Consider the following 15,708-nt stretch of genomic DNA (forward strand, 5'->3'; position numbering starts at 1 on the left):
GGAGCAGAAAATCAACGTTTTGGGCAAAAGCCCTTCATCAGGAATAGAGGGAAGGGTGCCTACAGAGTGGAGAAAGTAGTTTAGTAAAGCAATTGAAGTGTTCCAAAGAATTTCACTGCAGCATAAACGGACAGAAGTTGACACTGATATGGATAGCATTTATTCACAATATTCCTATTTAGGGAATCGGTTAGAAAGAGATACTGAGCTCAGCTATAAAAATTGGTTCCTCAGTGTAACAAAATTGTACCGCTCTTTGGAAAAAAGCATCTTCATAGTTTCACCTCACATAAAACATTGAGATATCATCCCCTCCTAATCTTCAGTCATCTTCAGAATGATTCAACATGATGTATAAAATTGTGACGCATTGTTCAATTGCTTCATCTATAGTTCTGTTTTTCAGTTCCCAGTGAACCACCAGTTATTCTCTCTGTGATTCCACGCACCACTACCTCCGTTCTTGTTCAGTGGAAGGCAAGTTATGTCCTCTGGACTGTAATTAATCCTTTGTGTATTAAAACTGTCTATTGAATTGGTGAAATATTAAGAGCTTTTTTAACATTTATCACAATGTATTATTTAAATGAGATTTATAAAGAATATAATTAGCAGCAACACAAAACTTAACACAACCAATCATATTATCATGGCATAGTGATCAGTATAACTCAGTATGTTATATTCATAACGTGAAACTGTGCTTTAAAAGGTTTGAATGTGATGTTAGCATTGGTTAAACGTCTGTTATTCATTCATAAATGTATCTCTAATTTGATAATAGATGACAAACTCACCTCTAATATTATATACTTACAAGCTTCTACAGATTTCTAGAATAATATTGGCTTTGTGAGATCAACACATCTTAGTGAAATGGTTTAACCTTTTTATCACAGTTTTCGTCAATGGAACATGAATTAAATTATTCACAACATGGCATTGTAAATCTTGTCATGAAACATGTCTTGGAAAAAGATCTATAATTTCTGTTTCTATTGTTAATATAATTTAATGACTTTTCTGTGCTGTTCATAGTGCTTGGACTTAACACCTAAATTGCATGTGGAGCTTCTGTTTTTATTGTTATATTTTTGAACGTGTTACATGTCATACCTCCAGTCCTTCCATTGTCAGAGATATCGTGGCTGGCAAGCGTCTTGCAGGGCTGTTTTCACCATCTGACTTGTTGCGCTAAGCACTATTTAAAAACATATGGTGCTGAATATGTATTGGTAATGCCCATTGTTGGATAGTTTGGATGCCATCATGATAACCAAAATGACATCTGTGATCCACTTGCATGTTTTGCAGTGAGGTATGCCTGTAAGAGTTAGTGTGCCCACAGTAAATAGTATTCAGATAAGGCAGATATGATATCAGTATACAATGCTATTTTGGTGAAAATGTATTCAATAGCAACAAGGCACACTGAGCCCCCCCCCACCCCCATCCTGCCACCCATCTCCCCATCCATCAGTGCTATTTAAAGGAATCATCATAAAATCTAGTTGCTGATTTATTTCTTCTGGCTGTTGCTTCATTTCCACATGTTTTTAGTGCTTTCGATAGTTGTTTAAAGTTAGAGAGTGGTGTTGCAAGTAGCTCTATCTACAGCACATGGACTGCAGCGGTTCAAGAAGGCAACTCAACATCACTCACCAAGGGCAACTAGGAACGGGGCAATAAATGCTGGCCATCCATGATGCCCACGTCCCACAAGTGAATTTTTAAAAAAATCTCTCCCTGCTATGGTATAGGGAAAAGTTGACATTAGCATTTGAGAAGTGATGTATGTGCAGTCAGTGGCATCTTACATTGAGAAAAGTCTGCAATCCCTGGGAAGCTGACCATTCACTCCATCTGTATGTTTAAGGCAAGAGACCGTAAAATGTTGTTACCTCTCATTGAAGATCAGAAAGCATCAACAATCTCTGTTGTGCGGCATTGTGTAGCAATCTGTGCAGTGTTGCAAATATCTTCAGCTCTGTCCTGGATAAGATCAGATGTATAAATGTTCATCTCATAAATCATCTTCATAGTCACCAGCAGTATCATCCTTATCCTGTTCTGTGGGCCAGGGATGGCGGTCTATTCCAGGATCATGGAAGTGGCAATCTCTTCAGATATGATAAGCAGGAGAATTAGGCTAGCATCCAATGAGAACATCACCATAGGGTGAGATAGGTGTTAATGGTTGAGACAATGTGGTGAGAAATCTCAGTGGACCTCGGAGAAAAAAACCCTTCATAAAACTCAATTAAACTGACACTGAATCAAAATATAACAGTTTCTTTCCAGATATCTTTATTATACAATCTTGAACGAAACAAACATCAGCAATAATGACTAGTAGATGTACAGCACAAGTAAGATAATTCTAAACGACACATGGTATGGATGCAATTCAGGGTTAGTATTTGGTAAATATAAGCTAACTCTGACAAATTGAAATAAACACCTCAAGGACGAAATTTTAAATGGCTGATGTGGTATAGACTGATCTCAACCTTAGGTTAATATTTTTGTCAGTCACAAGTTCTCATATATATTCTGTCTCCTTTGCAAAGGAACTCCAGTTCTTTACTTTTGAAGATCTTAACTATTGCTCCTTTCTTGTTATTTCAGTCTCTTTGTCCGAGACCAGGACTCCTGAGACTGCTCCCAAGCATTTAATTGTTGGCACAGCTTTAGGTTTTATCATCAGCTGGTTTCACAGAGCTGCTGCTGTATTTCCTTAAGTTTCAGTCTTTCCCAGTAAATATTGCCTTTGGGCTTCCTTCACCCCACTCGTGACTCATCAAACTCTTAAGTAGCTCTCAGGAGTTTATTTTAGCTCTTATTATTTTCCATGGCATGGAACCACTGCTCCCTGACACTTCTCCTGAGCCTGAACTACATGATCTGCTAATCACAACATTTGTGCTTTATAGCCACTTCTGCTTCAGTAGTGTCCCAGTTTCAAGTTGCAACTATCCTGTTTCAGCAAACATACTCCCTGAAAATTTGAAACCAGAGAACCTTCTTAAGCACATCTCCAAGATGACATAGTCTGGCTTGAGATATCCTTAGCCTTGACTTTTTGATTAAATATCCCTCATTTATAATGTCCTTTTTAATCTGATTAAGTAAATAGGTTTTACAACCTTTCAGAAATTACTGAATGCTTTTCACTGATTTAGCTTTAAATTCCAAAACAAACAATCTGTTTGGACTGTCACTATTGCAGGCAGTGTGGGCACCTTGTCTCGAGCTGATCACAACACGAACTTATAGTCTAATAGTCTATAGTCTATAGTCTAACTGCTTCTTCAACACCTGGTGAAGAAACCATGCTTTGAAAGCTAGTGCTTCCAAATAAGCCTGTTGGACTATAATCTGGTGTGTGATCTTTTTTTAAAACTTTGTCCAACCCAGTCCAACACTGGCTCCTCCAAATAATTTATAGTTGTTAACCATTTGATACAGGTGACTTCAACCTTTAAGTGTAATAGAATTCCATGTGCTTCAGTTGCATATATCCCATTTTCTATTGTTAAATTTTCATTCCTAGTATATGAAAACACATGACCACAATACAGATATTTGCAACGCAATCAATGCATCCACTTCTCTGCACAAGCCAGAAGCAGCAAATGTAAGAATGTGGTGGAACATTGTGATGCTATAACTTAGGATTGTGTGCATACTAAACAACTGATGCAGCACATTGTAGACAGAACAAAGCAATTACACAGCCAACATATCTGATCAAACCTCTGTAGTCCTGCCACATTTGGTTATGAATGGGTGGTGCACAATTCAACAATTGACCAGAAGAGGAGGCTCCAGAAATATTCCTATCTTCAACTGAGATCCAAGAACATCAGTTCAAAAAGGCAAAACTAAAATGTTTGTAACTATCTTCAGCCAGAAGTGCCAGGTGATTATTCTGTCTCATCCATCTTCCAGGTCTCCCCTTCACTCTTCGTAAATTCAAGAAACAGCTAAGGGTACTGGATGCAGCAAAGACTATCAGTCCTGATAGTATCCCAGCTATGTTACTGTAGACAAGTACTCCAAAACTAACCATGACCTTGGCAAAATTGTTTCCATCAAGTACAACACAAAAATTTGGATATGCATAGACAATTTTCTGTCCGCAAACAGCTAGACAAACCAAATGCAGCCAGTTGCCACTCCATGAGCCTCCATCATCAGTAGAGTAATGGAAGTGTTATCAAGCATTTAGGTAATATAAGTATGATAAGTAAGTCAACAGCAAGACCATCAATTTGTAGCAGTGTATTAAGATGTATTCAGTATAACGCGATCTAATAACCGAGGCAGTAATTAACATAGCTTAAGAGGGTATACTTTCAATAGAGGACACAGAAACTCAGAATGAATTTGTCTTGTAGGCTTCTCAAACTTATACTCTTTACTGCAAAGATGAGATATGAATAGTTTTATTAGTTATAAGGATGCTGCCATCTTTGGTTTCACCTCCTCTGCTTGCCATGTTTAAAGTTGTAGATATCATAGTAAAGGCCAGCACTGTCTCCTGCATAGGGGTCAGAAAAAGTATGCATGCTTGTTATCGTCCATGTAGCACATGTCCTTGCAAAAAGGATTTGTGTCATTGATCATCATGCTATCCTTGTCTTACATGGATGTTGTGGCATTGTGTGCAAGATGTAAAAATTTGGGTGTGTTAAATGTTCTAAGTGTTTGAGTTTGTAGCGGAGTAAATGAATGTCAGGTGAGAGTTCTTATTGATAAAGATTGTTATCTGAATAATGGTGGTGTAGTATACTGAAAAGTGTGTGAAATTAGTGGTGCAGTTTGAAGGATATGGAATTTGAAGACGCCTGCGTTGATCTTGACCCCTTATGTGAAGTTGTTGAAGTTGACTTATTTAACTATCTGCTTCTGTTGCCCTCTGAGCATGTGACTGTGACTGAAAGGCCACCTGCAGATAAAGGGTATGTCCTTTAAATCTGTCCACTAAAACATCAATTACAGTCTTCAACAGCCTTGGAGCCTGATCTTTGCCCTATTGTGCCATTGTTCAGTATTTCATAGATCAGGTTCAACTCCTGCATGACAGTAAGCACTATTTTCAGCCAAAGTGCATCATGCCGTTCAGAACAGCAGAAAGTTTGAAGTGCTGCTAACTGTGTGAACTGCTAATTGCTTTTACAATGTATGTATGTACCCAAATGAAACAGGAAGAATCCATTTATTTGGAAATCACTGGTGGGTATATCTACCGCTAATATAGCCAGTACAAAATAACCTTGAGAAATTATATAAACTAATAAAGTAATTAATTAAGTGGAAATGGCTAGACAAATGATATCATTGTATAGTGTGGGAGCTGGCTAATCCCATTGAGAACTGCAGTGACCACATTTGCAAGAGATGGTTGCTGGAAGAACTACGGCTCAGAATTGATGAGCTGGAATCTGAGCTTCAAACACTGCGTCACATCGGGATGGGGAGAAGTACCTGGATGCTGTGTTTCAGAAGGCACTCACGCCTGGAATATTACATACTTCAGATTTGGTCAGTAGCCAGGGACAGCATGGTGTGACTGCAAACGAGACAGGTAGAAGGATCCTGCAGTAAGGAACAGAGGAGCCTCTGCTCTTAACCTTGTCCAACAGGTACAAGGTACTTGCTCCCTGTGTGGATCAGGGAAAGGGCTGTAGTGAGGATGAGCCGACCACTGCACCATGGTGTGGGAGCAAAAAAACAAGTGGTAGTTGTTGGGAGTTCTATAATTAGGAGAGTAAGCAGGACCAAGAGTCCTGCATGATGTGTTGCCTGCCCGGTGCCAGAGTAAGGGATTTCTCTGACCGGCTTGAAAGGATATTAGAGAGGGAGGGGGAGGATCTGGTTGTTGTGGTCCATGCTAGAACAAACAACATGGCAAGACTAGGAAAGATGACTTGTTCAGGGATTATCAGGAGCTAAGAACCAAATTAAAGAACAGGTTCTCAAGGGTTATAATCACAGATTACTGACTGAGCCACATGCAAATTGGCTTAGGGACATGAGAAAAAGGGAAGTAAACACGTGGCTAAAAGAGTGGTGTGGAAAAGAAGGGTTCATTTTCATGGACCACCGGCACCAGTATTGGAACAGGAGGGATTTCTACCGTTGGGACAGTTTCCACCTGAACTGAGCTTGGGACTAATGTTGTGGAGAAAAGGGTAAGCAGGCTGGTCAACAGGACTTTGAACTAGAAAGTGGGGTGGAAGGGAAGGATGATTCTTCCCTTAGTGGGAAACAAAACAGCAGGTTAATATGTAAAGATTGATTCAACTGATAGAAATGACAGGAAAGGAGAACTCAGGAGAGGTTATTAAAATCTCCAGCACAAACACAAATAGGATAGAGTGTTTGGAAAAGGTTAGCAATCAAACTTCAAACACACTGATCAAATGGGTGACAATGAGAAGAGGGAAGGTTAATACAGGACTGAAGGTGTTATATCTGAATGTGCGCAGTATAAGGAATAAAGGAAATGAGTTAAAGGTGCAGAACAAAATTGGCAGGGATGATGTGGTAGATATCACAGAGACGTGGCTGCAGGGGGATCTGGATTAGAAGGCCGAATATCCAGGGATATATATCCTATTCAAAAAGTTAGGCAAGTGGGCAGAGGGATGGGCTTGCCTTATTAGTAAGAAATTAAATTAAGTCAACAGTAAGAAATGAAGTAGGGTCAGATGGTATCGAATCTGTGTGGGTAAAATTGAGGAACCGCAAATGTGAAAAAAACCATAATTGGAGTTATGTTCAGGCCTCCAAACAGTAGTCAGGAGCTGGGGCACAATATACACCAGGAGATAGAAAAGGTGTGTAGGAAAGGCAAAGTTACAGTGATCATGGGGATTTTCATATGCAGTTGGATTGGGAAAATCAGGTTGGTAGTAGCTTGGAAAAAAAAGGATTTGTAGAATGTCTGTGAGATAGCTTTTTGGAGCAGCTTGTGGTGGAGCCCACGAGGGAACAGGCAAAACTGAATTTAGTGTTGTGCAATGAGGCAGACTTGATAAGGGAGCGTAAGGTGAAGAAACCCATAGGAGGCAGTGACTATAATATGATTGAATTTACTCTGCAGTTTGAAAGGGAGAAGATAGAATCAGAGTCTTACAGCTGAATAAAGGCAACGACAGAGGCATGAGGGAGGAGCTGACCAGAATGGACTGGGAGAGGAGCCTAGCAGGAAAGACAGTGGAACAGCAACTGCAGGAATTTTGGGGAGGGATTCAAGAGATACAAGAGAAAGAAGCATGGTACAGGGAGGATGAGGCAAGGATGGCTAACTAGGAAAGTCAGAGATAGGATAAAAGCAAAACAGAAAACATATAAGATTAAGAGCGAAGAGCAATGCGAAAACAGAGGATTGGAAAGCTTATAAAGACTAACAAAGAGCAACCAAAAAAAAGGGTGAAGATTAAATATGAGGGTGAGTTAGCCAATAACATAAAGGAAAATTGTAATAGTTTATTAGATATATGAAGGGCAAAAGACAGGCAAAAGTGGATATTAGACTACTGGAAAATGACACTAGAGAGATAGTAGTGGGGAACAAAGAAATGGCTGAGGACCTGAATAATTACTTTGCAGTTTTCATGGTGGAAGACATGAGTAATATCCCAAACAATTCCAGAGAGAAAGGGGGCGAGCTGAGTATGGTGGCCATCACCAAGGAGAAGTGCTAGAAAATCTGAATGGCCTGAAGGTGGATTAATCACCTGGGCCAGATGACCTTCGTCCCAGAGTTCTAAAGGAGATAGCTGAAGAGGTAGTGGAGGTGATCTTTCAGGAATTGCTAGAGTCAGGGAGGGTCCCAAAGGACTCGAAATTCGCTAATGTGACAAACCCTTGTTTAAAAAGGGAGTAAGGCAAAAGACAGAAAATTATAGGCCGATTAGCCCAGCCTCAGTCGTGGGAAATATTTTGGAGTCCATTGTAAAGGATGAGATTTCTGAATACTTGGAAGTTTATGATAAAATAGAGCAAAGTCAGCATGGTTTCATCAAGGAGAGGTCATGCCTGATAAATCTACTAGAATTCTTTGAGGAAGGAATGAGCAGGTTAGACCAAGGAGAGCCAAAGGATGTTACCTACCTGAACTTCCAGAAGGTCTTTGACAAGGTGCTGCACAGGAGGCCGATGAGTATGATAGAGCCTACAGCATTAGGGGCAAGGTGCTAGCATGGATAGAAGATTGGCTGTCTGGCAGAAAACAGAGTGTGGAGATAAAAGTGTCTTTCTCAGGATGGCAGCCAGTGACAAGTGGTGTTCCGCAAGGGTCAGTGTTGGGACCACAACATTTCACTTTATACATTAACAATCTAGATGAAGGAACTGAGGGCATTCTGGCTAAGTTTGCAGATGATACTAAGATAGGTGGATGGACAGGTAGCATTGAGGAGGTGGGGAGGCTGCAGAAGGATTTGAGCTGAAAATGTGTTGCTGGAAATGCCCCCACACTCTGGGTTCTTTCAGTGAATCCCTGCAGAAGGATTTGGACAGGTTAGGAGAGTGGGCAAAGAAATGGCAGTTGAAGTACAACGTGGGAAAGTGTGAGGTCATGCACTTTGGTAGGAAGAATAGAGGCATGGACTAATTTCTAAACGGGGAGAAAATTCAGAAGTCTGAAGTGCAAAGAGACTTGGGAGTTCTAGTCCAGGATTCTCTTGAGGTAAATTTGAAGGTTGAGTCAGAAAGGCAAATGCAATGATGGTGTTTATTTTGGGAGGACTTGAATATAAAAGCAGGGATATACTTCTGAGGCTCTATAAGGCTCTGGTCAGATCACAATTGGAGTATTGTGCATAGTTGTGAAACCATATCTCGGGAAGAATGTACTGGCCCTGGACCGTGTTCAGAGGAGGTTCACAAGAATGTTCCAGGAATGAAAAGCTGAACATGTGAGGAACATTTGAAAACTCTGGGTCTATACTCAATGGAGTTTAGAAGGATAAGGGAGAAGCTATTTGAAACTTACAGAATACTGAATGGCCTGGACAGAGTAGATGAAGGGAAGATGTTTCCATTGGTAGGTGAAACTCAGACCCAAGGGCACAGCCTTAGAATAAAGGGAGGACCTTTTAGAACAGAGATAAGGAGATATTTCTTCAGCCAGAGAGTGATGAATCTATGAAATTCATTGCCACAGAAGACTGTGGAGGCCAGATAATTGAGTCTATTTAAGACTGAAATAGGTTCTTGATTGTCAAGGGATTAAGGGTTACAGGGAGAAGACAATAGAATGGGGTTGAGAAATGTCTCAGCCACGATTGAATGGTAGAGCAGACTCGCTTGGCTGAATAGCCTAATTTCAGCTCCTATGTTATTTGCTCTTATGAAGACGCATCCTTTTGTCTTGGATCTAGAGTGGCAGTGGCCTCTGATCATGTGATAACATCCTCGTACTTGGCTCACCTGGATGTAGCTTGTTAAGAGGCCCTCTTCTGGCTCCTGGGTGACAATACACACTGTCTTTGTCACAATACAGAGAAATGCAGCAGTGAAAGGAGCACTCTCAGCTATGTTCCCAAGGTTACCTGCCTTATCTTGTGAAGTAGCAATCCCACTGGTGTTTGTTCATGGATTTGTATTTGGCATGTCTTGAATTTAGCTAAATCAGGGAGGAAATCTGTTTCATGTTCTGTCTCAACTTCAATATCCAGTGTGTCTACACTGCGGACATTGCATTCTTATTGGCAATCATTTTTACTCTTTAGCTTTTTTTTACCTATTCCATTAGCTTTTTATTTTCGTAAATTGATTAATTCGATAAAGCGTACAATAGTGACATGCTGTTGGCACTGCATGTGTTAGTCTTATTAAAGTTATGGGGGCAGCATCCTGCTCTCAAGCAAGAGGATAGGGAATTCTTCCCTGGGTCCTCTTCCACTTTCCATCTGAGAAAACAGCTCTCTAATGACTACCTGGTGAGAATTCACCAATGAGAGCTCCCTTCTGCCCTGAGCACTTATTGTTCTACCATATTTCTAGGGGCAGGTTGTTTTATCTGTCAATCAGTTATCTGAACCGTTTTCACCAATGGCCATGGGAAAGCCACGCATGCTATCTGATGACAGTCATTGCCTTGCTCACCTTTATTTGGGGGTTTATTTACTTTCCCATCTTTTGTTTGGAAGAGCAACGCTTAGTTTTGAAAACAACAGACTGGTAATAGAGTACATTTGGCACTGGCTAAACTGTTGAAGCTAGTTCAATGTGCATTGTGACCTCTGTTTCTCATACTTCTTTCCTTTTGTTTTCCTACACTAGAATTTTGGCAAGTTAGTTACTGCTGGGATAGCTGTAAAATTAAATCTAATGCTAGGAAAGTATTACTAAAACTCAGTTTTTAAAGGACTCCAATTTCCAACTGTTAAAGTGATAGTACGACACTAGCCACACACAATGTTGGTCATGTCTAGCCAAATAGTTGTACAATCAAAAATGGTATGGCACTGATATCATTTAAAACAAAAGACCACACAAAGTTGGTGTGTTGCCTTTGTTGCATTCATTTGGTGGGGGCTTATTCACACCGCAATGCTGATGCCTAATTTTGTGTGCTATTGAATATTGTTTCCATAACATTTCATCCAGTGAATCAAAAACAAATCCAAAAAGCTCAGTTGCATGCATCACACTCAGATTGCACACTTTATTGCATACACAAGGTTCTCTTATAAACTGAAAACAACCCAGCCATTAAATTGCACAAGCTGTTCTCCTGCTTTTTGGTTGAGTTAAACAGTTTATAAATTATGACTATTACCTACATTCGCCTATTAAAGCTGTGATTAAAAAAATCACAGCAACTTGGCTAATTAAATTTATGGTAACTGATGGCTATAAATCAATCGCATTGAACAAAAATCATCATATTGGATTAGGTGGTTTTTTAGTGTTTGTTTGTTGCCAGTTGGAAACATTTCTGTGTGTGCAGTGAATAAGTATTTTATTAGCACTAAGTGAATGGGATGCTCTATTGGCACAGTAATTTGCTCTTGAGATTCAAAAGGGAGAAAGCCAACACCTTCCTTGGAACATTCACCTTCTTCCATCTCATGTTTAAGTTACATTCATTTGGTCTGGCATAACCAGTAGTTGGGGGTGAGAGGCAAAGTCACGGTGGCTGCAGATGCTTTTGGCTGTTGGAGGTCAATCATCTCAGCTCCAAGACATCACTGCAAAAGTTCCTCAGGGGCTTCCCTCCATCATAGGGTCATCTTTGCATCCATCTTTATGTTGAAAAGCATCAGTAGTATGCCAGAACCTCAAGAGTGAGTGTGATGCCTGTGACTAAGGACAAGGTGCCTGATAGCTGAAGGAAGAAGAAACGTACTAAGGGGAGAAGAAGGCAACCATAGCTGACAAGGAAAGTTGGGATAGCATAAAAGCAAAAGAATTATCATACAATGTGAAGATTAACTGGAAGCCAGAGGATTGAAAAGCCTTTTAAAAACCAGCAGAGAACAACTAAAAAAGTAAAGGGAAGGAGAAGTTGAGATATGAAGTTTAGCTAGCTAGTAATATATAAAAGATGATTGCAAGAGTTTCTTAAGATATATAAAATGTAAGGTAGAAGCAAGAGTGGACAGTGAACTGCTGGAGAAGTGGTAATAGGGAACAAAGATATGGCGTGTGAACTGAATTGGTACTTTGCATCCATCTTCGCAGTGGAAAACACAAGGAGCATATCACAACTTAAAGAGAGACAGGGCAGAGTTGAGTGTAGTCGTCATGACTAGGGAGAATGTGAAAAGTCTGAAGGGGAATAAATGACCCAGAAAAGATGGACTACACCGCAGAGTTCTGAAGAAGTTAACTGAGGAGATTGTGGAGGTATTGGTGGTAATCTTTCGGATTCACTGGAGTCAGGGAGAGTCCCAGAGGATTGGAAAATAGCTAATGTTTACACCCCTGTTTAAGCAGGGTGAGGGGCAAAAGATGGGAAAGTATAAAGGATTTAGCCTGACCTTGGTCATTGGAAAGATGTTAGAGACCAGTATTTAAGATGTGAATGCAGAGTACTTAGAAGTTCATGGTAAAATAGGGCTAGGTCAGCACAGTTTCATCAAGGGGAGATCATACGTGACAAATCTGTTAGAATTCTTTGAGGAGATCACAAGTAAGTTAAACAAAAGAGAGTCAGTGAGCATGATCTATTTGGATTTCCAGAAGTCCTTTGACAAGGTGCCACACAGCAGGCTGCTAAATAAATAAGAGCCGATGGTGTTCAGAGCAAGATACTGAAATTAATAGAGAATTGGCTGACTGGCAGAAGGCTGGGATTGTAAATGAAGGAGTCTTTTTCAGGATGGCAGACAGTGACTAGTGAAGTTCTGCAGGGGTCAGTTTTGGAACCACAACTATTCACATTCTTCTTTAACAATATGAACAAAAGAACTGAGGACATTGTTGCTAAGTTTGGTGATGACACAAAGATAGGTGGAGAAACAAGTACTGTTGAGGTAGGGTGGCTGCAGAAAAACTTGGACAGGCTGGGAAAGTGGGCAAAGAAGTGGAAGATGGAGTATAATGTGGGAAATTGTGAAGTTATGTACTTTGGTCGGAAGAATAGAGGTGTAGAATGTTTTCTAATGGGGAAAGGCTTTGGAAATCTGAAATAAAAAGGGACTTAGGAGTCTTAGTTCAGGATTCTGTTACGATTAGCATAGAGGTTCATTTGGTAATTAGGAAAGCTAATGCAATATTAGCATTCATTTCAAAATACAAGAGCAGGGATATTTTGCTTAGGCAATACAAAGCACTGGTCAGAGCACATTTGGATTATTGTGAGCAGTTTTGGGCTTCGTATCTAAGAAAGGATGTGCTGCCTTTGGAGGGTGTCCAGACACAGTTTACAAGAAGGATCCCAGGTTGAAGAGCTTGTCATATGAAAAGCGGTTGAGGGCTCTGGGTGTACTTGATGGACTTTAAAAGGATGTGGGGGATCTCATTGAATCTTACAGAATACCGAGAGGCCTGGAAAGGTCAGACGTGGGGAGGATCTTTCTACTAGTTTTGGGACAGGTGGCAGAGCAGATTTAGTGTGTGGTTCACATACAGGCTGTTGGACTTTATAAATAGGGATACAGAATTCAAAAGCAAGGAAATATTGGTCACTCGTGATAAACCTGAAGTATTGTGTCTGCTCTGGGTGCTATTGTTAACGAAGAATGAGAAGATATGAGGAGATAGTGCAGAAAAGAATGGTTCCAGGTCTGATAGATTTGCTCAAAATGATTTTAAAAATGTCTGGATGCTTCCATTGGTGTAAGGATTGAGAACCAGAGAACACCAGTTTAAGGTGACTGACAAAAGAATTGGTGACAACATGAGGAAAATCTTTTCTCTCATAACCGAGGGTTTGAATCTGAACTGCCCGAGATTGTGAATGAAAAATACTCAATCAAAGCTTTCAAAGGAGAATTGTACAATTTTCTCAAGAGAAAGAAATTGCAGAGCTCAGGGGAAAAGGAGTGAGTTTGAATCTTGATGAGTTACTCTTGCAGACAGCCAGCACAGATAATGAGGAACTAAATGGCCTCCTCCTGTACTGCAATCAACCTTTGATCCTATGCTTACAATCACAGGTGACTTTTCTGCTCGTTTTTTTATGGTATTTCAGGCCACTGTGGTGATACCATTCACTGCCCCACATTGAATCATCTATTTTTTGTTACCTGGGGTTAAGTAGTTTCCATTTGTATGGTTAATGCTCCTTCAGTTATTTTATTTACATAGTAATCAATTTGAGGGGTAGATTAATTTATTGGCAATAGAGGCAAATAAATGTATTAATAAGGCAGAAATAAAGCACATCGTGAACCAGGCAAATCAACGTGATAACATGGAAACACATCGAGAATAATTTCTACAATTTCTTTCTTCCTAGTCACCAGAGGAAGAAGGTTTAAACGGCATATTGTTGGGATTTCGGATTTACTACAGGGAGCTTGTGTATGAGGATATGCCACGATTCAACATCCAGTCCACTGGGGATCCTTCTTCACTGCAGACCGAGTTAGCTCGTAAGTAACAACTGATGACAGACAGATCTGTGGACAGCATTGAATTAATTCAAAAATATTTTGTTCAAGTCTTTTGTTGTTTTAATTCATGTGTCTGCAGGACTTTAAAGGCTGACTGCTTAGTTTAGACTGTGTGTCTAACTTAATAGTGTCACTTTTGATAAAAACAATAAAAATGCAAATATTGCTTATATGTAAACATATAGCATCATTATCATATCAATTCTGGAATTCACCATTCACGGTTCAGTGATATATACTTTTCTGACTTGACAGATCTAACACTTGTGTTGATTGGAGAAGACTATGACCTTCCTTTAAATGAGAAGTATTTCTTGTTAATTGCTGCCTCGCAGGTGTTTTTAGTCAGAATTTGAATAAATTAATCATGGATTTATAGCTACACTGAGGCTGTTTACACAGCATTTTTATGAAAATGGTCAACTTCACTTTTATTCCTCTGCCATAATTCATGGTTCAGATAGTGATGTATTCTACATCTTAATGTAGTATCATATTTTTATGTGTGTCACATCCAAAACAACTGAAAATACCTCAATGCATTTAATGATAGAGAACAATATTAGGCAAATGTGAATTAACTTCATGGACCTACATTATAACCTCCCAATATGCATTCCGTCTCAGAAGAGGAATAAAGGATCAGCCTGCAGTGTCTTCGGGCATCATTAACATAAATAGCCTGAGCTATTGCAATAAGTTGTGCTCTACAGGCAGCTCCCCTGAGCAAGATAATCAACTATAAAACATCTGGTTCACCAGGAACAACCTTTAAATAACTCTAGCAGGTTGTAGGGGCTGAGGGATTGCAATTCCTGTACAGTTGTAGAAGATCTGCTGCTCCTCATCACTCTGAATTGGGGCTCTTAAACAAAACCTCTTTTATTAAATTATCTGACATTGATGGTCTTTTTTAAGGTGAGGTACAGTTGTGCTAAAGAATTGTGTGAGAGAGAGAGAGGATCATTTTCTTCCCCACATATTGCCAACTCATTCTGCATTGAGGTCATTTAGTAAGTATTATATGTTTTTACAGGGTATAACAATTGTTTTAAGTACTCACCCAGAATGCTAAATTTTAGGTATCTGAATCTAGACGCACATTGTCCCACTAATGAATTCTAGGCTTGGGCTTCTTTTTACGCTTAAAAAATAAGCATAACACTTGCAAAGTTTTAACCTTGTGACTTTTTTCTGTGAGTGCATTTGTTGCTGTAAGTGCTCCCATTTATAGAGAACTAGCAGTGTCATAAAGCAAAGTCCACAATTCAGCTACTTTATGTAGTAGTTCAGGGAAAAGGGAAAAAACACATCTTTTTTCTAACTTCCCTATGCTAAAAGACATGCTGATGATCAGCATGTGATTTTGCCCAGCTGGGAGTCACACTATCACAGCCCCAGATATCCAGCTTTGGATTGGATTTAGATCATGAGCAGGAATGCAGGTTCAAGAGAGAAAAGCAATAGAGAGGGCGAGTTGGGGTCAGGAAGAGACTGCACATTAGAGAGTTGGAAAAGGGGAGAGACCGCTCCAAAATGGGACCAAATAGGTCTCGTAGCTACCACAGAATAACATGAAACAATGTTAAACAAATCTCACAACACTCAATAAGATTGCAAGCCCGGG

The 15,708-nt window shown here is 39.9% G+C and overlaps 1 protein-coding gene across 3 annotated transcripts in view; it reads left to right on the forward strand.

Moving 5' to 3' along the window:
- Nucleotides 1-15,708, forward strand: part of sdk1a (sidekick cell adhesion molecule 1a) — a 903,166-nt gene that overhangs the window by 811,613 nt on the left and 75,845 nt on the right. For all 3 annotated transcript variants that reach the window (XM_072559294.1, XM_072559292.1, XM_072559293.1), the window contains 2 exons: nucleotides 407-477; nucleotides 13,925-14,060. In XM_072559294.1, coding sequence (XP_072415395.1) covers nucleotides 407-477; nucleotides 13,925-14,060 — 207 coding nt within the window. The remainder of the gene's footprint in view (nucleotides 1-406; nucleotides 478-13,924; nucleotides 14,061-15,708) is intronic.

This window comes from Chiloscyllium punctatum, chromosome 40, assembly GCF_047496795.1.
Source record: "Chiloscyllium punctatum isolate Juve2018m chromosome 40, sChiPun1.3, whole genome shotgun sequence".
Lineage (NCBI taxonomy): Eukaryota > Metazoa > Chordata > Chondrichthyes > Orectolobiformes > Hemiscylliidae > Chiloscyllium > Chiloscyllium punctatum.